This window comes from Panthera pardus, unplaced genomic scaffold (genome assembly GCF_024362965.1).
Source record: "Panthera pardus isolate Hobbes unplaced genomic scaffold, ASM2436296v1 HiC_scaffold_27, whole genome shotgun sequence".
Taxonomy (NCBI): Eukaryota; Metazoa; Chordata; class Mammalia; order Carnivora; family Felidae; genus Panthera; species Panthera pardus.
Genome location: NW_026526843.1, coordinates 83,948,985 through 83,974,575, shown reverse-complemented (window position 1 = coordinate 83,974,575; position 25,591 = coordinate 83,948,985). Strand labels below are relative to the sequence as shown.

The following is a 25,591-nucleotide window of genomic DNA, read 5'->3' as shown; positions in this document are numbered from 1 at the left end:
GAGTGTGTGTGTGGGAAAGGGGCAGAGAGAGAGAGAGAGAGAGAGAGAATCCCAAGCAGGCGCCATGCTGTCAGCACAGAGCCTGGCGCTGGGCTCGAACTCACAAACCACAAGATCATGAGCTGAGCAGAAATCAGGAGTTGGTTGCTTAACCAACTGAGCCACCCAGGTGCCCCAGGAGTAGGTTTCGAAGAATGTTTAAGATAAGGGTTCAGAGGTGAAGAACCCCTAGAATCCTCTCTTCTCTCTCAAGAGTAAGTAGTAACTCCTAAATTCCCATATAAGAGAGGCTAAGCGGCTGCAACCTGGTTGACAGGAGGAGTTGGGGGCATGTCTTGGAGATGTAGTTTCAGCGAAAGTAAGCTTATAACATTTTCTAAATATTTTTCTATTAACAATTTGCTTAAAAATATTAGTTGTCCTCTCTAAAGAAGACATCCGGATGGCCAACAGGCACATGAAAAGATGCTCAGCGTCGCTCCTCATCAGGGAATTACAAATCAAAACCACACTCAGATATCACCTCACGCCCGTCAGAGTGACCAAAATGAACAAATCAGGAGACTGTAGATGCTGGAGAGGATGTGGAGAAACGGGAACCCTCTTGCACTGTTGGTGGGAATGCAAACTGGTTCAGCCGCTCTGGAAAACAGTGTGGAGGTTCCTCATAAAATTAAAAATAGACCTACCCTATGACCCAGCGATAGCACTGCTAGGAATTTACCCAAGGGATACAGGAGTACTGATGCATAGGGGCACTTGTACCCCAATGTTTATAGCAGCACTCTCAACAATAGCCAAATTATGGAAAGAGCCTAAATGTCCACCAACTGACGAATGGATAAAGACATTGTGGTTTATATACACAATGGAATACTACGTGGCAATGAGAAAGAATGAAATATGGCCCTTTGTAGCAACGTGGATGGAACTGGAGAGTGTGATGCTAAGTGAAATAAGCCATACAGAGAAAGACAGATACCATATGTTTTCACTCTTATGTGGATCCTGAGAAACTTCACAGGAACCCATGGGGGAGGGGAAGGAAAAAAAAAAAAGAGGTTAGAGTGGGAGAGAGCCAAAGCATAAGAGACTCTTAAAAACAGAACAAACTGAGGGTTGATGGAGGGTGGGAGGGTGGGGAGGGTGGGTGATGGGCATTGAAGAGGGCATCTTTTGGGATGAGCGCTGGGTGTTGTATGGAAACCAATTTGACAATAAATTTCATATATTGAAAAAAATAGTTGCCCATATCAAAGTCTATTGCTATTATTATTTATTTCTAGCTACTGTCATTTTAGTGGGGTAATGGAGGTAATGGAGATTGAGGGGGATTCAATTCCCTTCAATACCAATTCCAGCACATCAAAACAATGTACCACCATGCCTCTCCCCACTCTTCTCCAGTGGTATCGCCCAGGAGGGGATCAACAGTAACCTGAGTTTCCCCCCTCTTTCCCGTGGTATCTCCAAGGAGAGGACTATACCACCCCCGACTCCTTCCCTTTCTTGCCCAGAAGTATCTGTCAGGAGGAGGACTGTACCATTTTAATTTCTCCTTTCCTCTGAGTGACATCTTCCAGGGGGGAACTAATCTTGACTTTTACCCCTCTCCTCAGTGGTATCTCCCTTGAAGATGAGGGCACATCTCCCCTGCTCCCAGCACCTCTGCTTCTGTAACTTTTGCACAGACCTATAGAACCCAGTTCCAAAGACCAGCTCTTCTGGAACGCTTGCCTTCAGAAGGTTTCTACCCCTGAACAACGCCCCCCCCCCACCCCCGCCTTCGGTGGAACAGCCCACTGTACGGAATGGGCGCTAAGATGGCGGCCCCCATGGAGGAAAGCCTGGGCACAGCCATATTCCTCGCCCAACAACGCCACTCGTGGACAAAGTCTCTGCCGATCCCTAACTGCACCTTGCTCGGAGTGAGTAGACCACAGCATCACAGCCCTTACGATCGTGTGCGAGAACAACCACGCAGAAGGGGCACGGTCAGGGGTGAGGACAGGAAACGGAAGTGGCCCTCAGAGGACGTTTAAGTCCTGTTGGCGCGCGACGCTAAAGCGAGTGCATGAGGTTTTGTGGCGTGACAGTCATCAGTGATTTTTGAGGTGATGGCTTTGTTGGCTTTTGGGAATGATGAATTGTCAGTTTGTGAGGTCCATTGGTGGGGAGTTAAGGAATCTGGTGAATGGGAATCTGTGCAGGTCAGGGATAGGGGATTCTGGGGTGGTCAGGTTTTTAGATAGCTTGCTGCTTCTTGTTGTCAAGTCTTAATAGAGTGTGTGTTTAGGTTTTTCCTTATCAGTCTCCCCAGAGATTTGCTAAGCTTATTAGCCTTCACAAAGAACCAACTTTTGGCCTTGTTCATCCTCTCTGATGTACCTTTGTTTTCTATTAATTTCTACTCTTATCTGTACCATTTTCTCTGTAACTTTTTAAGTCGAGACGTTACTTCATGAATGTTCACCCTTTCTTCATTGTTAAAAACCATGTAGAACGTGAATTGCTCTTGAAGAATCTCTTTAGCTGCATTCCACACATTTTGTACACACCATCTTACTATTATTGAGTTTTGTGTTTCTTTTTTGTTTATTCTTTACATTACTTTAATACAATGCTTTTGGCAGGGTTGACATTTTTATTACATTTTCTTATCCAAGGATATGGTATATCTGTGTGACTATTTTATATTTGTCAATTTTTGTTTAAATCATACTCGTCCACCTCCTTAAGTATATTTTGTGTATTTCTTGCTATCATTATTAATGGATTTTTGTTTTCCCGTTTTCATTTGTTTGATTATTATTGCCATTACAGAGGAAAAATTATCTGCTCTTATAATTTTATCTGGTATCCAGCCCCTTATCAAATTGCTCTGAATGCTAGTAGTGTCAGGTTTTCTTTGTGTAAAATCATATCACTGGCAAGGAAAGCCACATTTCTATTAACTTGCAACATTTATTCTCCTTGTTTCATCTCTCATAGAGCCAGCAAAACAATTTTGAGTCGTGTCAGACATCCCTATCTTGTTCGTAATTTTAACGGCAATAGCGTCATCATTTTACTTTTTAGCATAATATTTCAGGGCTATGCTTGGTAAATGATTTTTTGTGATATTTAAGTGATTTACTTCTTCCCTAGTTTTAGTTGGAGTTTTATTAGTAATATCTGCAGAATGGTGTCAAATGCTTTTCTGGTGTAATTTAATAACAGCATGCCCCCCCCCATCTATTGATTAATAAATAACATTAATGTTGAATCATCTTCTGGAAAGAAGAGGTTAAGAGCTTCCTGTAGAAGAATTTAAGAGGGATTTTTCACCCTATAAATGGCAAAATAATTAAAGAGGGCAGAAGAGAGACCTTTCATTCAGGTTTCCAGGTTTCCTGCCTCCGTGGTCACCCACTAGGTCCCCATGGACAAGTCCTTCCTCTGTCCACCTCATAGGGCTTTAGCACCATTTGTTGCCCCAATTCTGCCCTCCCCACAAACCCCGATCTACCCTGAACCTGGAACTGAGGAGTAGGCTGCTAGGTAAGGTGTAAAGCTCCCTAGGGAGCCACCCCAGAATCAAGGACTCTGAGGTCATCAGTGTGACTTCAGATATCATGATTGTTTTCATAATCCACCCTAACACTCAGAGTGGGCGGTGCTGAATTTTGTGGTGTGAATGTAGAATGACACTGATGACATGGATACTGTCCTTTTAGGATTTCTTGGTGTCCCCGTGGAGCTGTTGAGTTTCCTCCTTACTGGAGGCTGCGGGATCTTCCATTCATTCTGACCGCAGCCCACATACAGACTCCCCTCCAGCTTTGGAAGGTGGGCTGAGACCCAGGGTGAACATGCCAGCTACTGGGAAATCACCCCAGAGGTTCCCTGCCCTGGTTCCAGGACAGCCTGGCAGATCCTTTGAGGTAAGGAGGAGGAGCCTACTTAACACATTTTTTCTTTTGTTTTTTTAAGGTAAATTTTAATTTTGAGATCATTGTAGATTCAAATGCAATGTACCATTTACACACTTTTCTCCAATGGGAACATCATGCAAAACCTTGGTACAGTATCACAACCAGGCTATTGACATATGGAACATTTCCATCACCACAAGGACCCCCTCATCTTGCCTTTTACATTTTTTTTAATGTTTATTTATCTTTTGAGAGAGAGAGAGAGATAGAGTGCAAGTGGGCGATGGGCAGAGAGAGAGGGAGACACAGAATCCAAGGCAGGCTCCAGGCTCCGAGCTGTCAGCACAGAGCCCGACGTGGGGCTCAAAGTCACGGACAGCGAGATCATGACCTAAGCGGAAGTCGGGTGCTTAACCCACTGAGCTACCCAGGCGCCCCTCATCTTGCCTTTTAGTAGCCACTTCCTTCCTCCCCCTACTCCCTCCTTGACTCCTGGCTGTCACTAATCTGTGCTCTCATTGTATAATTCTGTCGTATCAAGCATGACATAGGAATGGAATCATACAGTATGTAACCTTTTGGGACTGGATTTTACTCAGCGTAATTCTCCGGAGATCCATGCAGATTGTTGCATTTACGAATAGCTTGTTCTTTTTTCTTGCTGAGCAGTATTCCATGGTATAAATGTACTGCAGTTTGTTTAACCAACCTCTAGTTGAAGGGAATCTGGGTTGTTTCCAGTTTTTGGCTATTATGAATAAAGATCCTGTGATCGTTTGTGTAAGGATTTTGTAGGAGATGAATGACAATCGCTGGATTGTATGCTAAGTGCATTTCAAACAATTAATGGACTTAATTTCTGTAGTACAGTTTTAGATTTGCAGAATAATTGAGAAAAGAGTACATGCAGGTCCATTACCACTCTGTATTCCCCTACAGTTTCCCCATTATTCTTTTAAATGTTTATTTATTTTTGAGAGAGAGAAAGAGAGAGCGAGAGAGCGAGAGCGTGAATGCGAAGGGGAGATGCAGAGAGAGAGAGAGAGAGAGAGAGAGAGAGAGAATGAGAATCCCAAGCAGGCTCCATGCTGTCAGCATAGAGTCCAACGCGGGACTCAATCTCACGAACCATGAGATCATGACCTGAACCAACATCAAGATGGTGACCTGAGCCGAAATCAAGAGTCGGACCCATGTCCGACACTTAACCAACTGAGCCACCCAGGCACCCCTATAACTCATTTGTTTTTACCACTGAATAATATTCCATTGTATGAATGTGCCACAGTTTGCCTGTCCATTCACCTATTGAAGGACATCTTAGCGGTTCCCAGTTCTTGGCAATTATGAGTAAAGCTGCTATAAACATTTATATTCAGGTTTTTATTTTACTTTAGTTCTAATTTTTTTAGAGAGAGAGAGAGAGCGAGCATGTGTGTGCACGAGACGGGGAGAGGTAGAGGAGCCCAGTGCTGGGGTCTATCCCAAGACACTGGCATCGTGACCTGAGCCGAAATCAAGAGGCAGACGCTCAACCCACTGACCCAGCCGCCCCTATATGCAGGTTTTTGTGTTGATGTAAGTTTCCAATTCACTTGGGTAAATAACTAGGAGTGCAACGATAGGTCGTATGGTAAGACTGGCTTTGTGAGAAACTGCCAAGCTGTCTTCCCAAGTTCTTCACCATTTTGCATTCTCACCAGCAATGGACGAGAGCATTCCTGTTGCCCCACATCCTCGTCAGCATTTGGTGTTGTTGGGTTTTTGGATTTTAACCGTTCTAGTAGGTGTGTGATGGTATTTCCTTGTTTTGATTTGCAATTCCCTAATGAAAAATGATGGTGAACATAGTTTGTACGTGCTCATATGCCATCTGTATATCTTCTTCGGTCAAGTGTCTACTCAGATCTTGTCCATTTTTTAAATTGGGTTGGTTGTTTCCTTAGTGTTGAGTTTTAAGCGTTGTTTGTATATTTTAAATACAAGTCCCGGGGCGCCTGGGTGGCTCAGTCGGTTAAGCGGCCGACTTCGGCTCAGGTCACGATCTCGCGGTCCGTGAGTTCGAGCCCTGCGTCAGGCTCTTGGGCTGATGGCTCAGAGCCTGGAGCCTGCTTCGGATTCTGTGTCTCCCTCTTTCTGACCCTCCCCCGTTCATGCTCTGTCTCTCCCTGTCTCAAAAATAAATAAAACGTTAAAAAATAAATAAATAAAAATAAATAAATACAAGTCCCTTATCAGACATGTGTTCTGCAAATACTTTTCTCTCATTCTTAGGCTTGTGTCTTTATTTTCTTAATGGTGTCCCTTTTTAAAAAAAAAAAAAAGGTTATTTATTTATTTTGAGAGACAGAGCGAGCTGGGGAGGGGCAGAGACAGAGAGAGACAGAGAGAGAGAATCCCAAGCAGGCTCCTACGCTTGTCAGCTTGGAATCCCATGTGGGGTTTGATCTCACGAACCGTGAGATCATGACCTGAGCTGAAATCAAGAGTTGGATGCTTAACCAACTGAGCCTCCCAGGCAGGCACCCCACAGTGTCTTTCATAGAGCAGAATTTTAAAATCTTAATAAAGTCCAACTTGTCAATTTTCCTTTTATGAATCATGCTTTTGGTGTTGTATTTTAGAACATCTCCAGACCCAAGTCACTTAGATTTTCCCTTGTTATTTTGTAGAAGTTTTATAGTTTTACATTTTGCATATATGTCTAATATCCATTTATTTTTTTCTTTTATTTATTTATTTTTTATAAATTTTTTTTAACGTTTTATTTATTTTTGAGAGACAGAGAGAGACAGCATGAGTAAGGGAGGGGCGGAGAAAGAGGGAGACACAGAACCCGAAGCAGGCTCCAGGCTCCAAGCTGTCAGCACAGAGCCTGACGTGGGGCTCGAACTCACGAACTGCGATATCATGTCCTGAGCCAAAGCCTGACGCTCAACCGACTGAGCCACCCAGGCGCCCTCTTTTCTTTTTTTTTTTTAAAGTTTATTTATTTATGAGAGGGACAGCACGAGTGGGGGAGGGGCAGAGAGTGAGAGGGGGAGACACAGAATCCGAAGCAGCCTCCAGGCTCTGAGCTGTCAGCACAGAGCTCAATGTGGGGCTTGAACCCCTGCAAGATCATGACCTGAGCTGAAGTCGGACGCTTAACTGACTGAAACACCCAAGCGCCCCATTCTTTATCCATTTATTTATTGATAGACACTTAGGTTGTTACCATAGTTTGACTATTATAAATAATAATGAAATAAGCATAGGGATATATATATATCAGTCCTCAGTTTGTTCTCTATAGGTAAGTGTCTCTCTCTTTTTTTTTAAACTTTTTTTTTTTAATGTTTGTTTATTTTCGACACAAGGACAGAGCGTGAGCAGGGGAGGGGCAGAGAGGGGGGAGACACAGAATCAGAAGCAGGCTCCAGGCTCTGAGCGGTCAGCCAGAGCCCGATGTGGGGCTCGAACTCACGAACCTCGAGATCATGACCTGAGCCAAAGTCGGACGCTCAACTGACTGAGCCACCCAGGCGCCCCTATAGGTAAGTGTCTCTTATGGTTGGTTAAGCATCTGACTTCTGCTCAGGTCATGATCTCGCATTCGTGAGTTGGAGCCAGCATCGGGCTCTCTGCTGTCAGCCCAGAGCCTGCTTCGCATCCTCTGTCCCCCCTCTCTGTGCTCCTCCTCCGCTTGTGCTCTCTCTGTCTCTCTCAAAATAACGAACATTAAAAAAAGAATCTCTTATGGTTTGCTTTCCTCTCTTTTTTTCCCCTTCCCCTATGTTCATCTGTTTTGTTTTTTAAATTCCACAGATCAGTGAAATCATGTGGTATTTGTCTTTCTGTGACTGACTTCTTTCGCTTCACATGTCATTACAAATGGCAAGATTCATTCTTTTTGAGGCTAATACTCCATTGTATATTTATACCACATCTTCTTTATCCATTCATCAGTCGGTGGACTCTTGGACTGTTTCCATAGTTTGGTTCCTGTTGATAATGCTGCTATAAACGTCCGGGTGCATGTGCCCCTTCGAATCAGTATTTTTGTATCCTAAGATCCATTTAGAGTTAATTTTTGTGAAAGGTATAAGGACTATGTCTGGAGTTTTTTGTTTTTTTTTTTTTTGCATATGGATGTCCAGTTTCCACCCAATTTGTTTTCTCCATTGAATTGCCTTTGCTCCTTTGTCAAAGATCAGTGGATTATATTTGTGAATCTATTTCCTTTCTTTTTGTTACACTGATATATTTATCTCTTCTTTCACCAGTACCATGCTCTTTTTTTTTCATTGAGGTATAATTGACTTACAGTATTATATTAATGTACAACATAATCATTTGATATTTGTATGTTTTGCACAACGGCCACCACAATAAAGCCAGTTAACATCCATCACCGTACAGAGTTATAGAATTTTTTTTCTTGTGATGAGAACTTCGAAGATGTACTCTCATAGCAACTTTTAAATATTCAGTACAGTATAATTAACTCTGGTGGTCATGCTGTACGTTACATCTCCGTGAGTTATTTATTTGACCTTTGACTTCACCCATTTTGCCCACCTCCTACTCCCACATCTGGCAACTGCCAATCTGTTCTCTGTACTGTGAGCTTGTTTTTCTTTTAGATCTCACATGTAAGTGAGATCATACAGTGTTTATATCTTTCCCTGTCTTGACTTATTTCACTTAGCATAATGCCTTCACGGTCCATCCACATTCTTGCAAATGGCAAGATTTCCCTTTTCTTTTATGACTGAATAATACTCCATTGTGTGTGTGCGTGCACACACACACAAACACACACACACACAAACACACACACACACACACACCTCATATTTTCTTTATCCGTTCATCTGTTGATGGACAGGCACCTCGGTTGTTTCCATATCTTGGCTATTGTAAATAATGCTTTACTGCACATGGGGGTGCAGATATTTCTTTGTTAGTGTTTTTTTTTTCCTTTGGATAAATATTCAGAAGCGGAATTGCTGGATGATATGATGGTTCTATATTTAATTTTTTGAGGAACCTCCATACTGTTTTCCGTAGTGGCTGCACCGGTTTATGATCCTACCAGTGGTGGGCAAGGATTCCCTTTTCTTCACATCCTCATCGACATTTGTTATTTCTTGCCTTTTTGATACTGCCTAGCAATTCTAACAGGTGTGGGGTGATATCTTACTGTGGTTTCGATTTGTATTTCTCCTATGATTAGTGATTCTTTTTAAAAGTAGGCTCCATGCCCAATGTGGGGTTCGAACTCACAGCCCTGAGATGAAGAGTCGCACGCTCTACCAAATGAGCCAGGCAGGTGCCCCTAGATTACTGACATTGAGCATCTTTTCATGTACTTGTTGAGTATCTGCATGTCTTCTTTGGAAACTGCCTACTCAGATCCTCTGCCCATTTTTTTATAAAAATTTTTTTAATGTTATTTATTTTTGAGAGAGAGAGAGAGTGCGCACGCGCGAGTAGGGGCGGGGGCAGAGAGAGAGGGAGACACAGAATTCGAAGCAGGCTCCAGGCTCTGAGCCATCAGCACAGAGCCCGAGGTGGGGCTCGAACTCACCAACCGTGAGATTGTGACCTGAGCCGAAGTCGGACGCTTAACTAACTGAGCCACCCAGGCGCCCCTCCTCTGCTCATTTTTAAATCGGATTTTTTTTTTTATTTTGCCATTGAGTTGTGTGAATTATTCATATATTTTGGATATGAACCCCTTATCAGATATACGCTTTACAAATATTTTCTACCATTCGGTAGTTTGCCTTTTCATTTAGTTGATGGTTTCCTTTGCTGTGCAGAAGCTTTTTGCTTTGGTGTGGTACCAGTAGTTTATTTTTACTTTTGTTGCCTTTGCTTTTGGTGTCAAATCCAAAAAATCTTTACCGTGGAGCTTAGTGCCTATGTTTTCTTGGAGTTTTATGGTTTCAGGCTTTAGGTTCAAGTCTTTAATTCATTTTGAGTTAATTTTTGTGCATGGTGAAACTTTGAAAAAAAGTTTCATTTTTTTGCATGTGGCTGTCCCAGTTTTTCCAACACCATTTATTGAAAAAACTGTCCTTTTTCTTCACTGACTATTCTTGGTTCCTCTGACGTAAATTAATTGGCCATATGTGTGTGGGTTTATTTCTGAGCTCTCTATTCTGTTCCATTGATCTGTGTGTCTGTTTTCATGCCAATGCCACACTGTTTTGATTCCTATAGCTTTGTATTATAGTTTGAAATCAGAGAGCATGAGGCCCGCAGTGTTCTTTTTTCTCAAGATGGCCAGTCTGTTGTAGTTATTACAAGTTTTGTACATAGTTTGTTAGATTTATACGTAAGTATTTCATTTTTTTGAGTGATTATAAATGGTTTTATATTTTTTTTATTTTGGAGTCCACATTTGCATTGCTAACATAGAAATACAGTTGATTTTTGTATTATATTTTGTTTCCTGTGACTTTGATGAATTCAATTATTAGTCCCAGGAGTTTTATTTTTTGTAGATTTTTTTGTGATTTAAAAAACATTTTTTTTGAGAAAAAGAGTACGTGTGTGCATGGGGGAGGGGCATAGGGAGAGAGAGAGAGAGAGAGAGAGAGAGAGAGAGAGTCTTAAGCACACTCCATGCCCCATGGAACCTGATGTGAGGGCTCTACCTCACGACTGTGAGATCATGACCTGAGCCAAAATAAAGAGTTGGATGCTTAACGGACTGAGCCACCCAGGAGCCCCAAAGTTTTGTGATTTTTCTACGTAGACAATCATATCATCTGTAAATAGGGACTTTTTCTTTCTTCTTTTTTATTCTGTACGCCTTTCATTTCCATTTTTTGCCTTATTGCACAGGTTAGAACTTCTAGCACTATGTTGAATAAGAATTGTGAGAATGGACGTTCTTGCCTTGCTGGTTAATCTTGTCTTTCACCATTAAGTGTAATGTTAGCTGCAGTTTTGTTTTAGATGCTGTTTATCAGGTTTAAGAAGTTCCTGTCTCTTCCTGTTTCTATTCATATTTTTTTTTGTAGGAATGAATATTGAATTTTGTCAAATGCTGTTTTTTACATGCATTGATATGATCATGTGATTTTAAAAATCCTCTTAATGTGGTGGATTACATGGATTGATTTTTGAATATTGAACCTGCCTTGCATTCCTAGAATAAACCCCAGTTAGATATGGTGTATAATTCTTGTTTTTTGTTTTTTGTTTTTTTTGAGAGAGAGAGGGCACAAGTGAGCGAGGGGCAGATAGAGAGAGAGAGAGAGAGAGAGAGAGACAGAGAGACAGAGAGAAAATCCCACAAGGGGCAGAGAGAGACAGATAGAGATACGGAGAGAGAGAAGCGAGGCTCACCCAAAGCGGGGCTTGAACTCACCTGATGTGGGACTTGTGGGACTCGCCTTCACCCAGTGTGGGACTCACGAACCATGAGATCATGACCTCAGCCAAAGTCAGATGCTTAACGACTGAACCACCCAGGCGCCCTATAATTCTTTTAATATATTGCTGAGTTATATTTGCTAATATTTTGTCAAGAATTTTTGCCTGCATATTCATGAGTGATATTGGGGTGTGGGTTTCTTTTTTATACTGTGTTTGTCTGACTTTGTAATCAGGGAATGTGTTAGCTTCATGTGGCTGCCGCAACAAATTGCCACACACTTGGTGGCTTAAAATGACAGAAATGTGTTCTCTCGCAGTTCCAGAGGCCTTAAGTCCAAAATAAGTATCACTGGGCCCAAATCAAGGTTTTGGCAGGGTTGTACTCCCTCCAGAACCTTCCTTGCCTCTTCTAGCTTCTGGGGGCTGCCCCTGTTCCTTGGCCTTCCTCATTCCATTCTTATGGCCACCAGCATCTTCGAATCTGTCTCTGTTCTGGCTTTACATCACTGCCCTCTGTGTGTGTGGCAAATTTTCTTCTACGTTCCTCTTGTTAGGGTACATGTGACTGCGTTTAGGACCCACCTGGATAATTCAGGATACTCCTCTCATCTTGAGATCCTTAATCACACCTGCAAAGACCCTTTTACTCTTGCCATTTTTTAGAGGTGATATCCACAGGCTGTCAGGATTAGGATGCGGATATATTTGGGGGCCCCCTTTTAAGCTTATCACAGGTAAATAACTAGCTTTGTAGAATGAGTTAGGAAGAATTACTTCCTCTTCTTTTTCCTGTAAGAGGTTTTGCAATTGGTGTTAATTCTTTAAAAGAATTTGACAAAATTCTCCAGGAAAACTGTGTGGGCCAGTGATTGATTGATTGATTGATTGATTGATTTCTTTCTTTCTTTCTTTCTCTTCCTTTTCTTTTTCTTCCTTCCTTCCTTCCTTTCCTTTCCTTTCCTTTCTTCCTTCTTTCCTTCCTTCCTCTCTCTCTCCCTCCCTCCCTCCCTTTCTTTCTTTTTTCCTTCTTTTCTCTTCTTTTAAATTATGGATTAAATTTCCTTAGTAGTACTAGGGCTATTCAAATTATTTCATTTCAGGCAATTTGTGATAGTTTGTGGGTTTTTTTAGGAAGTAGTTCATTTTATGTAAGTTATCAAATGTGTATATGAAGAATTATTTATAATTTTATTATCCTTTTGATGTCTGCAAGGTCTGTAGTGATAGTCTTTGTTTCATTCCTGATTTTGGTAACTTGTGTCTTCTCTGTTTTTCAGTCTTGCCAAAAATTTGTCAATTTTATTGATCTTTTCAAAGATTTATTTCACTGATTTTTATCTATTTTCTGTTTTCAACTTCACTAATTTTTGCTCTTTTCTTTAAAAAAAATTTTTTTTAATGTTTATTTTTGAGAAACAGAGAGAGAGAAAGAGATGGAGCATGAATGGGGGAGGGGCAGAGAGGGAGACACAGAATCTGAAGCAGGCTCCAGGCTCTGAACTATCATCACAGAGCCCGATGAGGGGCGCGAAATCACAAACCATGAGACCATGATCTGAATCAAAGTCGGACGCTTAACGTACTGAGCCTTCCAGGTGCCCCTATTTTTTTCTCTTTTCTATTTCTTTCCTTCTGCTTGCTCTGGGTTTATTTTAGTCCTATTGTTTTTCTTTTTTAAAAATTAAAGTATTGATATATAACATTGTGTAAGTTTAAAGTATACATGTGTTTGGTACATTTATATGTTGCAATATGATTACTACTGTAAGTTTGCTAACATCTCAATCACATCACATAATTATCATTTCTTTTTTGTGGTGGGAACAATTTAAGTCTAGTTTCTGAACAACTTTGAAGTTTATAATATTGTTTCCTATAATCACTTGCTGTTCCAAGTTTGTACCCTTAAACAGCATAACCTCAATATGGTTTCTTTTTCTAGGTTTTTGAAATGGACCTTAGGTTTTTCTTTTTGTTTATTTTTTTATTAAAAAATGTTTAATGTTTATTTGTTTATTTATTTTTTTTTGAGAGAGAGGGAGAGAGAAATGTCAAGCCCCGACTCACAAACCGTGAGATCATGACCTGAGCTGAAAACAGGAGTCAGACGTTTAACCGGCTGAGCCACCCAGGTGCCCCGGGACCTTAGATTTTTGGTTTGAGACTTTCCTCTTTCAAATGTATGCATTTAGTGCTATACTTCCCTCTCAGCACTGCTTTAGATGTGTTCCACAAATTGTAAATGTATGTTCATTTTCATTTAGTTTATTGTATTTTTAAAATTTCCTTTGAGACTTTCTCCTTGTACCATAGATTATTAGAAATGTGTCATTTGGCTTCCAAGTGTTTGGAGATTGTTTTGTTATCTTTCTTTTTTTAAATGTTTGTTTATTCTTGTGAGAGAGAGAGAGACAGAGAGAGAGAGAGAGAGAGAGAGGGAGAGGAGGGGCAGAGAGAGAAGGACAGAGGATCCAAAGTGGGCTCTGCCGTGACAGCAGAAAGCCTGATGCGGGGCTCGAACTCAGGAGCCAAGCTGTGAGATTACGACCTGAGCTGAAACAACTCAACCAACTGAGCCACCCAGGTGCCCCTCTCTTGTTAGCTTTCTGCTCTCTTGTTAGCTTTCCATTATTGATTTCTAGTTTCATTCCAGTGTGGTCAGGGAAAATTGCTCATTTTCTTTTCTTTTTTAAAAATTTCTATTTGAGAGAGAGAGAGAGAGCATGCAAGCGGGGTAGCAGGGTAGAGGGGCAGAGGGAGAAAGACTCTTTTTTTAATGTTTATTTATTTTTGAGAGAGAGAGAGAGAGAGAGAGGGAGGGAGGGAAGTGGAGGGGCAGAGGATCTGAGGCAGGCTCCGCGCTGACGGCAGAGAGCCCAATGTGGGGCTTGAACTCACAAACCACGCGATCATGACCTGAACTGAAGTCGGATGCTTAACAGACTGAGCCACCCAGGCGCCCCAGAGAAAGAATCTTAAGCAGGCTCCATGCTCAGCGCAGAGCCCAATGTGGGGCTCTGTCCCACGACCCTGGGATCACGACCTGAGCTGAGGATGCTCAACCAGCTGAGCCACCAGACGCCCCCAAATTGCCCATTTTCTGTTTTTTTTCCAGTTTCATTAGCTTTTGCTTTTGTTTTCTACATTTAGGATTGATTTGTCTCTTTGGATGAATTGGCGTTTTCATCATTAGATGTCTTCTTTCTGTCTCTGGTAATTTTTTTCTCTGAAGTCTACTTTGTCTGATATTAGTATAGCTACTTCTGCTTTTCTTTGTTCAACTTTATTGAGGTATAATTAACATTATTTCTGCTTTCTTTTGATGAATGTTTGCATGATATATCTCTTTTCATACTTTTACTTTCAACCTGCCTATATTGCTATATTTGAAGTGACCTTCTTTCAGATACCATACACTTGGGTCCTGTGTGTAATTTTTTTTTTCCAATTTCTGTCTTTTAATTGGTGCAGTTAGACCATTGACATTCAATGTGAGTAATGATAAGTTAGGTCTTATTTTATTTTTTCTTCTGTGTTTGTTCTGTTTCATTTTCTGTTTTATTTTTCCCCATCTTCTGGTCAGTCATGGGAACATTTTTTAGAATTCCATTTTGATTTACTTAGAGTGTTTTTGAGTGTATCTCTTTGTATAGCTTTTTATTTATTTTTTATTTTTATTTTTTTGTTAAATAAAGTCTACCCCCCATGTGGGTCTCAAACTCATGACCCTGAGATCAAGAGTCACACACTCTGATGACTGAGCCAGCCAGGTGCCCCTGTATAGCTTATTATTATTAGTGTTATTATTAATGTTTATTTTTGAGAGAGAGAGAAAGAGAAAGAGAGAGCAAGTGAAGGAGGGACAGAGAGAGAGGGAGACACAGAATCCAAAGTAGGCTCCAGGCTCCGTGATGTCAGCACAGAGCCCAACATGGGGCTCGAACCCACAAACCATGAGATCATGACCTGAGCCGCAGTCATGACCTGAGCCACCCAGGTGCCCCTATTTATCCATATTTTTGTTTCCTGCATCTGTTCTTTCTTTGTGGTGTTCCAAGATTCCTTCTGTTATCTTTCATTTTCTGTTTAGGGGACTTCCTTTAGCCATTCTTTTTAAGGTAGATCTGCTCGGGACAAATTGTATTAGGATTTTTTTTTTTTTCCGCCTGAGAATGTCTTTATTTCTCCTTCATTCCTGAAGGATATTTTCATTGTTGATAGTTCTTTTCTTTCAGCTGAAAAATGATGTGCTACGTCCTATGGCCTCTATGGTTTCTGATGTGAAATCTGCCGTCATTCAAATTGTTTCTGTAGGTAAGGTGTCATTTCTCTCTCATGGCTTTCAATATGTATTTTTTTAAATCTCTGGTTTTCAAAAGTTTAACGATAATGTATCTTAGTGTGGATTTCTTTGGTTTTATCCTGTTTGGGATTTGTTCTGGTTCTTCAGTCTGTAAATGTATTTGTTTTGTCAAATTGGGACATTTTTATTCGTTATTTCTTCATGTACTTTTAAAGCCTCACCTCTTTCTCTTCTCCTTCCTGATTTCTGATGGCAAGATGTTGGTTCTTTTGTTATAGAGCTTTGGGGCACATCCTCCCCCCCGCCAGTCTATTTAGTCTGTGCTATTCAGACTGGGTAATTTCTGTTCTGTGTTTCAGTTCATTCATTCTTTCCTCTGTTTCCTCTGTTCTGCTGTTGAGGTCATCCATTGAGTTTTTTATTTTAGTTATTGTATTTTTCAGGTCTAACATCTCCATTTGCGTCTTCCTGGTATCTTCTCCTGTTTTCCTGAGACGCGCTCATTGAAGTGTTTTTGTGATGGCTGATTCAAAGTCTTCATCGGACAGTTTTCTCTGTTACCTCAGTCTTGATAGCAGTTGATTTTTTTCATTCAGTTTGAGATTTTTCTGGTTCTTTTTAGTTTTTAAATGTTTATTTTACAGGGGGGTGGGCAGAGAGAGAGGGAGACACAGAATCTGAAGCAGGCTCCAGGTTCTGAGCTGCCGGCCCAGAGCCCGATACGGGGCTCAAACTCACAAGCTTGTGAGATCATGACCTGAGCCGAAGTCGGACGTTTAACCGACTGAGCCACCCAGGCACCCCTTTTCTGGTTCTTGATATGAGTGATTATCCATCGAAACCGTTAGACATTTTTGATATGATGTTACGAGATTCTGGTACTTATTTAAACTGGTTTTAGCTGGCTTCCTCTAACTTCAGTGCAGCTGGGGAAGAAAGGATGACATGTCACCACTACCAGGCAGCAGAATAAGCCCAGGTTTCCCAGTTGGCTTCCCTTGAACCCGAGGTAGAGAGCTTCTCGTTACTTCTGGGCAGGCGTCGGGTTCCAGCTTTCCATTGTATCTTTCCAGACACCTCTCCTGACTCTGCTAGACCTCTGATACCACTACTCGGTAGGACGGGGGAAGGATGCCTCATTACTGCTGATTTGCGATGGACGTCCAGGCTCCCCCTGGTTTCTTCACTGACGGCACTGAGTGAGGAGGCTCCTTGCTGCCCAGAAGGGATGAGCCTCAGCTCCCTGCTTTGTCTTTTGTGATACCACTCCAGTGTTGTAGGGGGTATAGCACTTTGTCAAAGCCACAAAGAAGTGGAACTATATGCTCCCCACTTGGCTTTTGCTGACGGGATGGAGCCGGGACCCATAGGTTTTCGTGCTTTTCTCCCACGATGCTTGGCTGGAATAAGTTGGTTATTATTTCAGTTTTCTGGGAGCGCCTGGGTGGCTCCGTCGCTTAAGCATCCAACTTTTGATTTCACCTCAGGTCGTGATATCACGGTTCGCGAGATCGAGCCCCGTGTCAGGCTCCATGCTGACATGGAACCTGCTTGGCATTCTGTCTCTCCCTCCCCGCCCCCCCCCCGCTCATGCTCTCTATCTCTCTCTTTCTCTCTCAAAATAGATAAATAATTATTTAAAAAAAAATTTTTTTAAGTGTATTTATTTTTGAGAGAGACAGAGCATGAGTGGGGAGGGGCACAGAGAGAGGGGGACACAGAATCCGAAGCGGGCTCCAGGCTCCGGGCTGTCCGCACAGAGCCCGGCACGGGGCTCGAACTCACGAACCGTGAGATCAGGACCTGAGCCGAAGTCAGACGCTTAACCGACTGGGCCACCCAGGCGCCCCAATAAATAAATATTTTTAAAAAATGCTTTCTTGCTAGGTTGTCCTTTTCCTGGTCCTTTGACCAGATAAAGCAGACTTTCTTAGTCCATTGGAATTTTTGGGTTGCCTCCGTCTCCAGCACCTACTCTGGGATATATGTGGTATAAAGAAAACTCAGGGGAATCACTGCTATGTTGTTCCTGGAGTTTTAAGTCCCCCACTGATCTGCCTCATCTCCAAGTGGCACAGTCTTCTTCATTTTATTTTCTTTTTAAAATTAAATATATTTTATTATGACCCAGACAGGGAGCACCACAGGTAGGAAGGAATTATTATTATTTTTGACTACTGAGATATATCTTATTTATTTCTTAAACTTTTTAATTTGAGTATAGGTGACACCTGGTGTTACATTAGTTTCAGGTGTACCCCATAGTGAATTAGCGGGTTTATACATCAAGCTGTGCTCACCGCCAGCCTAGCCTCCTTTTTTTGCCATACGGCGCTATCTGTATTCCTTATGCCGTGCCTTTTTTAATGTGGGTGTAGTTGACACACAGAGTTACATTAATTAGTTTTACGTGTTCAGCATAGCGGCTTGACACGTTTATACATTATTCTCTGCCCATCACAAGTGTAGATACCATTATGCTGTGCCTGTTACTCCCGTGACTTCATCGTTTCATAACCAGAAGCCTGTGTCTCCCACTCGCCTTCACCCATTTTGCCCATTCTCCCACCCCCTCCCTTTGGCAACCACCAGTTTGTTTGCTGTATTCATAGGTGTGATTCTGCTTTTTGTTCGTTTATTCATTTGGGGTTTTGTTTGGATTCCACATATGAATGCAATCCTCTGACGTTTGTCTTTCTCGGTCTTATTTCACTTAACCTAATACCGTCTAGGTCCATCCGTGTCACAAATGGTTCGATATCATCCTTTTCTATGACTGTGTAATACGCCATTGTGTATGTACCACATCTTCCTCATTCATTCATCTGTTAGTGATCACTTGGGTTGCTTCCATATCTTGGTTAGTGTAAATAAGGCTGCAGTACACATGGGGGTGCGTGTATCTTTTCAAATTAGTGTTTTCATTTGCCTTTTCTTCATTTTCACTTCATTCCTGTAGTAGAATTACTGGGTCATATCGTATTTCGATTTGAAATCTTTTTTTCAGTAGGCTCCACACCCAACACGGGTCTTGAACTCATGACCCTGAGCTCGAGAGTCACCTGTTCTACCAACTGAGCCGGCCGGGTGTCCCTCAGATTTTTTGAGGTACCTCCATACTGTTTTCCACAGTGGCTGTACCAGTTTACATTCCCACCAATGGCGTGTGAGGGTTGAGAGCTTTTCCTCTAAGATCAGGAAGAAGACAAGGATGTCTGCTCTTGCCACTTTAATTTAACATAGTACTGGAAGTCTGAGCGACAGCAGTCCTACAAGAAAAGGAAATAAGAGGCATCCATATTGGTAAAGAAGAAGTTAGGGGCGCCTGGGTGGCTCAGTTGGTTGAGCGTCCGACTTCAGCTCAGGTCATGATCTCGAGGTCCGTGGGTTCAAGCCCCGCGTCGGGCTCTGTGCTGACAGCTCAGAGCCTGGAGCCTGTTTCAGATTCTGTGTCTCCCTCTTTCTCTGACCCTCCCCTGTTCATGCTCTCTCTCTCTGTCTCAAAAATAAATAAATGTAAAAAAAAAAATAAAAAAAAAATAAAAAAAAAGAAGTTAAACTGTCATTTGCAGATGACATGATGCTGTACATAGAAAATTCTCTTCTTTGTTTTATATATAGTGTCCAGGGTTCTTAGATGTACTTAGCAGGAGGACTAGGGAAGAGTACATTTACGTGTATTTTCCTGGAAGCAGAACTCAGCGTACTTTTTCTTAAGACAATGAAAAATACAGAATTCATTTTCAATTCAGATTAAAATTACAGAACTTTACTTCTTTTGCTTATTTATTAAAATTTTTTTTAAGTTTATTTATTTATTTTGAGAGAGAGCGTGAGCTCAAGCTGGGGAGGGAGAGAGAGAGAATCCCACACGCAGGCTCCACATTGCCAGCATGGAGCCTGATGTGGGGCTCGAACCCACGAACCGTGAGATCATGACCTGAGCTGAAACCAAGAGTTGGACGCTTAACCGACTGAGCCGCTCAGGCGCCCCTATTTATTTATGTTAAATGCTTATTTGTTTTTGAGAGAGAGAGCGCGAGTGGGGGAGAGGCAAGGAGAAGAGGGGGACAGAGGATCCCAAGTGGGCTCTCCACTGATAGCACTGAGCGTGATGTGGGGCTTGAACCCACGAACTATGAGATCATGACCTGAGCCAAAGTTGGACGCTCAACCGACTGAGCCACTGAGGCACTCCCCCCCAAAAAAAGTTTTAGAGTAACATACTTCTAAGCAAAGCATACCATCTGAGAGGAGAATAGTGATATTGGGTGTACGAAATGCTACATAAGGAAGCTGATGGAGGTTACTGGCGTCACGCCTTTTGACTCTTTAGGCTTCTGACAGCTGGTTACCTTATGCAGGGAGTTTGCAACCAGTTAGTTGTTTATCTTTTGACTCTTCCGAGTTAGAGTGGGTTTCTCTTCCCCCCAGGGGAATATGTAGATTGTAGATGATAGGTTATAGAATTATAGGTTATAGAATAATTTACTTTTAATTTTTTTTTAACGTTTATTTATTTTTGAGACAGAGAGAGACAGAGCATGAACGGGGGAGGGACAGAGAGAGAGAGAGAGAGAGAGGGAGACACAGAATCTGAAACAGGCTCCAGGCTCTGAGCGGTCAGCACAGAGCCCGACGCGGGGCTCGAACTCACGGACCGTGAGATCATGACCTGAGCTGAAGTCGGCCGTTTAACCGACTGAGCCACCCAGGCGCCCCAAGAATAATTTACTTTTAAATGAAAACTTCGTCAACATACACCATTATGTTAGTTTCAGGTATATGACGTATTGATTCAGCAGTTCTACACATTACTATCTGTCACCATACATTATTGCAGTATTAACTATATTCCCTATGCCGTACTTTGTATCTGTGTAGTGTATTTATTTTGTAATTGGAGGTTTCTAACTCTTAATCCCCTTTATCTGTTTTGCTCATTTCCCCATCCACCTATACTCTGGCAACTACCAGTTTGTTCTCTGTATTTACAAGTCTGTTTGTTTTGTTTTCTAGGTTCCATATAGAAGTGGAATCATACGGTACTTGTCTTTCTCTGTCCGACTTATTTCGCTTAGCATAATACCTTCCAGACCCATCCATGTGATCGCAGATGGCAAGATCTCATTCTTTTTTATGGCTGAGCAGTGTTCTAGTATGTATGTAGATATACGTATAGATCTACCTCATTTTCTTTATCCATTCATCTACGGGTGAGCACCTGGGCTGCTTCTATATCTTGGCTTGTGTAAATAATGCTGCAATAAACATAGGGGTGCGTTTATCTTTTCAAATTAGTGTTTTCACTTTCTTTGTGTAGATACGCAGTAGTGGAATTACTGGATCGTATGGTAATTCTATTTTTAATTTTTTGAGTAATTAAATTACTGTCTTCCAAAGTGGTAGTAAAGTTTTGGAGCACCACCATACTGTTTTCCACAGTGATTGGACCAATTTACATTCCCACTAATGGTGCACCAGGATTTCTTTTTCTCCACACCCTTGCCAATACTTGTTATTTCTTTTCTTTTGGGTACTAGACATTCTGACTGCTGTAAAGTGATATCTCATTGTGGTTTTGATTTGCACTTCCCTGACGATGAGGGATGTCGAGCATCTTTTCATGTGTTTGTTGGCCCTCTGTCTGTCTTCTTTGGAAAAATATCTATTTGGATCCTCTGCCCATTTTTAATTTTTTGAATAATTTTTTAATGTTTATTTATTTTATAGAGGGAGACAGAATGTGAGTGGGGGAGGGGCAGAGAGAGAGGGAGACACAGAATCCGAAGCAGGCTCCAGGCTCTGAGCGGTCAGCACAGAGCCTGACACGGGGCTCGAACTCACGAACTGCGAGATCACGACCTGAGCCAAGGTCGGATGCTTAAGTGACTGAGCCACCCAGGTGCCCCATTCTGTCCATGTTTTAATCGGGGGTTTTTTTGGTATTGAGTTGTTTAAGTTCTGTATGTATTTTGGGTATGACATCTCATTTACAAATATCTTCTCCCATTCGATAGGTTGCCTTTTCATTTTGTTGATGGTTTTCTGTTCCATTGCTTCATGTGTTTTAACTCACACCCAGTAAACAGGATTAAAGAAATATTTTAAAATAGAGATTAGCTGGGGGCACGTGGGTGGCTCGGTAGGTTCAGCATCTAACTTTGGCTCAGGTCATGATCTCATGGTTTGTGGGTTCGAGCTCTGCATCAGGTTCCATACTGACAGTGTGGAACCTGTTTGGGATTCTCTCTCTCTGCCCCTCCCTGACTTGTGCTTTCTCTCTCTCTCAAAATAAATAAATAAACTTAGATTAGTTGGAAAACATAAAGCAGTCCTATTTCCCCAACAGAATTTTTTTTTATGTTTTTATATTCCAGTTAGTTACCATACAGTGTAATATTATTTTTTTAAGTTTATTAATTTATTTTGAGAGAGAGAGAGAGAGAGAGTGTGTGTGTGTGTGTGTGTGTGTGTGTGTGTGTGTGGTGGGGATAGAGAGAGGGGGAGAGACAGAGAGAATCCAAGCAGGCTGAGATCATGACCTGAGATCATGACCTGAGCCGAAACCAAGAGTTGGAGGCGTAACCGACTGAGCCACCCACGTGTCCCCGAGTATACTCTCTAATACCCCCAGTAGAATTTTGGTTGAATTAAATCATGAGAGAAACAATGATTAGTGCGTATATTGTTGTAGTCTTACTACATCACCACCTCTGTTGAGTAGAATTTGCATTCCATGTGTTTTCCTCTTCACCATCATCTTGAGTCCTTGATCTGTTGCCCTTCCTTTCTGAGGTCTTTACCCATGCTTTTCTGACACTCTGTCCTGGTTGGTTCTTTTTTAGTTTTTTCCTGGGTTACCAGATGGTGCACGACTTGAGTGTCCTGACAATGCTCTCAAATAAGTCTGTGCAGGAGGAACATTACTAAGTTAGAAATTGCTAACCAATATCCAGATGACAAGTCATGGGTAAAGTACTGCCCCCCATGGTGTCCAAATGTCTCCATTGGAAGAGTGTCCCATGAATGTAGCTGGTCTTTCTGCCTGTGCAGCAAACTGCCGTGCTTTTTCTCGATCAGAGTTGGGAGGGAGCTGTTCTATAAAGGAAGAACCATCGGAAGACAGAATTGAGTTACTGCACCAGTGTTTCTTTCTCTTGCATCAGACTCTTTCTTGATCTTCTGGACCTGTGGCAACACTTCCAGCCTCTGCACTGCCGACAGTGGCTCCATTGGCCTCTACCTCTGGACCTACAATTCCGTTCTGACTGTGCCTTTTAAGTCATTCTTCCTTTTTTCTTGCAGGGTGGCAAACATTTACAGTCAGCTAGCTCCCTCAGCCAGTTTCCTGCCTGTAAAATTTTGGAAGTCTGACATCCTTGTCTCAGTTTTTTAAATGTTTACCAGTTTATTAAAGGATATGATAAACGAGCCAACAGCCAGATTAAGAGACACATAAGGCGAGGTATGGGGAAGGGATATAGAGCTTCCATGCCCTCTCTAGGCACATCAGTCTCCCCACCTTTCTACGTGTCCACCAGCCCGGAAGCTCCCAGCGTTCTCTCATTTTGTCCTGTATCCATGCCTTTCAGTTCGAGCTGTCAGTGTTTCTGAACATATAACGTTCACAAAAGCCTTGTGACTCCCTCGTGTGTGTCCTCATTAGACAGAAGGGCCCCCAAAGATCTTTACTGGATAGTCTCATCTCTATTCCTGGATTTGGCTGAGATGGTTCAGTGGATCCATGAGTCACACACCTAATCTCTTCAGGAAGAGATTGTCTGGCCACACCCTTGGCTTTCCACAGCTCTAGTTTCCAACAATGAATTTTCCGAGTTTAGCATTCATCGCGAGATGGGTAGGCTGAGAATATACCGGATCATTAACTGTTGGTTCTTTTTTTGCTTAACAGTTCCTTACTCAATACGTTCCTTTTGTCTTACCTTTTACTATGAGCAGCAAGACAAAAACAGGCTACACCTTCAATGGTTCACTGGAAAATCTTTCAGCTAAGTTATCCAGGGTCATTCCTTACAAGTTTTAGTTCCCACAGAACTATAGAACACAATTCTACCGAGTTTTCCTCTACTGTATAACAAGGATAGTCTTTCCTTCCGTTTCCAATAACGTGTTCCTCATTTTCATCTGAAACCTCACCAGAAGCACCTTTAATGTTTCTGTGTCTGTTACCATTCTGTTCGTGATGCATGTATTCTCTAAGATGATAGAAATTTCCCTTGCCATCTTCTTTTTTAATTTTTTAGTGTTTATTTACCTCTGAGAGAGAGAGAGAAAGAGCATGGTGGGTGGGGGTGGCAGAGAGAGAGGAAGACACAGAATCCGAAGCAGGCTCCAGGCTCCAAGCTGTCAGCACAGAGCCTGATGTGGGGCTCGAACTCATGAACTGCCTGCCAGATCATGACCTGAGCTGAAGTCGGATGCCCAACCGACTGAGCCACCCAGGCGCCCCTCCCTTGCCATCTTTTTCACCTCCTTCTGAGCCCTCTCCAGCAGTGCCTTTCACGTCTGTATTTCTTCCAACAGTCTCTTCAGGGCAGTCTAGGCTTTTTCTCTTGCTTGACTCCTTCTTCCAGCTCCTTATGGTTATGGGTATTCCTTGGTTTGTGGCTGTATCACTATAATTTCTGCCTCTGTCTTTACACGACCCTCTCCTTTGTGTCTGCCTTCTCTTTGTATAAGGATTGCTTGTCAATGGATTAAAGGCCCAACTGGGTACCCTGTATCAGTCATAGTTCTACCAGAGAAAACAGAGCCACTAGGGGATGTATATGTACATTAACAGATTTATTGCAATGGGGAACCTGGGGTGCTTCAGTCGGTTAAGCGCCTGACTTCGGCTCAGGTCATGATCTCATTGTTCGTGAATTTGAGCCCCACATCGGGCTCTGTGCTGACAGCTCGGAGCCTGGAGCCTGCTTCGGATTCTGTGTCTCCCTCTCTCTCTGCCCCTCCCCAACTCGCACTATCTCGCTCTCTCAAAAATAAATAAACATTAAAAAATTTTTAAGAAGAGATTTATTGCAAGAAATTGGATTAAGTGATTGTGTGAGTTGGCTAATCAAGTCCCAAATCCATAGAGTGAGCCAGCAGGAAGGGCAAAGTGGAAGCTGGCAGGAGCCAGACATTGCCATCCACAAGTAGAGTTTCTTCTTCAGGGAGACTCCAGTTTTGCTCATAAGGCCTTTCCACTGATTGGATAAAACCCACTCCAGATTATCAAGGATAATCTTCTGTACTAAAATCAACTCATGGTAGATGTTAAATACATCTATAAACTAACTTCACAGCAACGCCCAGATTAGTGTTGGATTGAGTACCTGGGGATGATAGCTAGCCCACTTGACACATAAAACTGACCATCACAGTCCAGCCCTTGTCAACTTGGCGCCCACACACGTCACCCTAAGCCATACCCAGTCCCCAAATAAAGACAATAACAAGATCATCCTTCTGTCTAACATGATGCAACCATCCTGGTATTTATAAATACATTCTTCTCTCCATCCCATATTCCCGTCACCCTCAGCAGGCACCTCGCTGGGTCACGCTTCTTTACTTAGTGCGGTGACCTAAACCTTCATTCCTTCAGAGTCCGTCTATTAATAGTTGCCTGAATTGGGTTGTATAGTTGTCCACTGACTTTAATCACACAGCAGGACAGCATGCCTCAGGGGGCCTTCTATATTTCAGGCATATGCCTCCATACCTCCATGGTGTATCAGCAGACTCCGTCTCCCTAGCCAACACGGGAACTCCCTTCCTTGCCTGTTGCTTCAGAGGCATGAGAAGCCCAAAGCTTCTGGGTGGCAGTCTTAGGTTCCAGTGAAATGGAATCACTCTTATGTTTTTTAAAATTTATTTTATTTATTTTGAGGGGGAGAGAGAGACTCCCAAGCAGGCTCTGCGATGTCAGCGCGGAGCCCAATGTGGGGCTCGAACTCACCAATCGTGAGATCACGACCTGAGCCCAAACCAA

The 25,591-nt window shown here is 42.3% G+C and overlaps 1 protein-coding gene across 5 annotated transcripts in view; it reads left to right on the top strand.

The window, feature by feature from the left end:
* Nucleotides 1-1,541: 1,541 nt before the first annotated feature.
* ZNF157 (zinc finger protein 157) overlaps nt 1,542-25,591 on the top strand; it is a 38,141-nt gene continuing 14,091 nt past the window's right edge. For 2 of the 5 annotated variants that reach the window (XM_019417588.2, XM_019417591.2), the window contains exons 1-3: nt 1,938-2,114; nt 3,717-3,923; nt 15,524-15,602. Coding sequence is in view for 1 of the 5 variants with exons in the window: in XM_019417587.2 (XP_019273132.1) it covers nt 3,852-3,923 (72 nt within the window). In the remaining 4 variants the exon portion in view is untranslated. The other 3 variants (XM_019417589.2, XM_019417587.2, XM_019417590.2) reach the window with 3 other exon arrangements.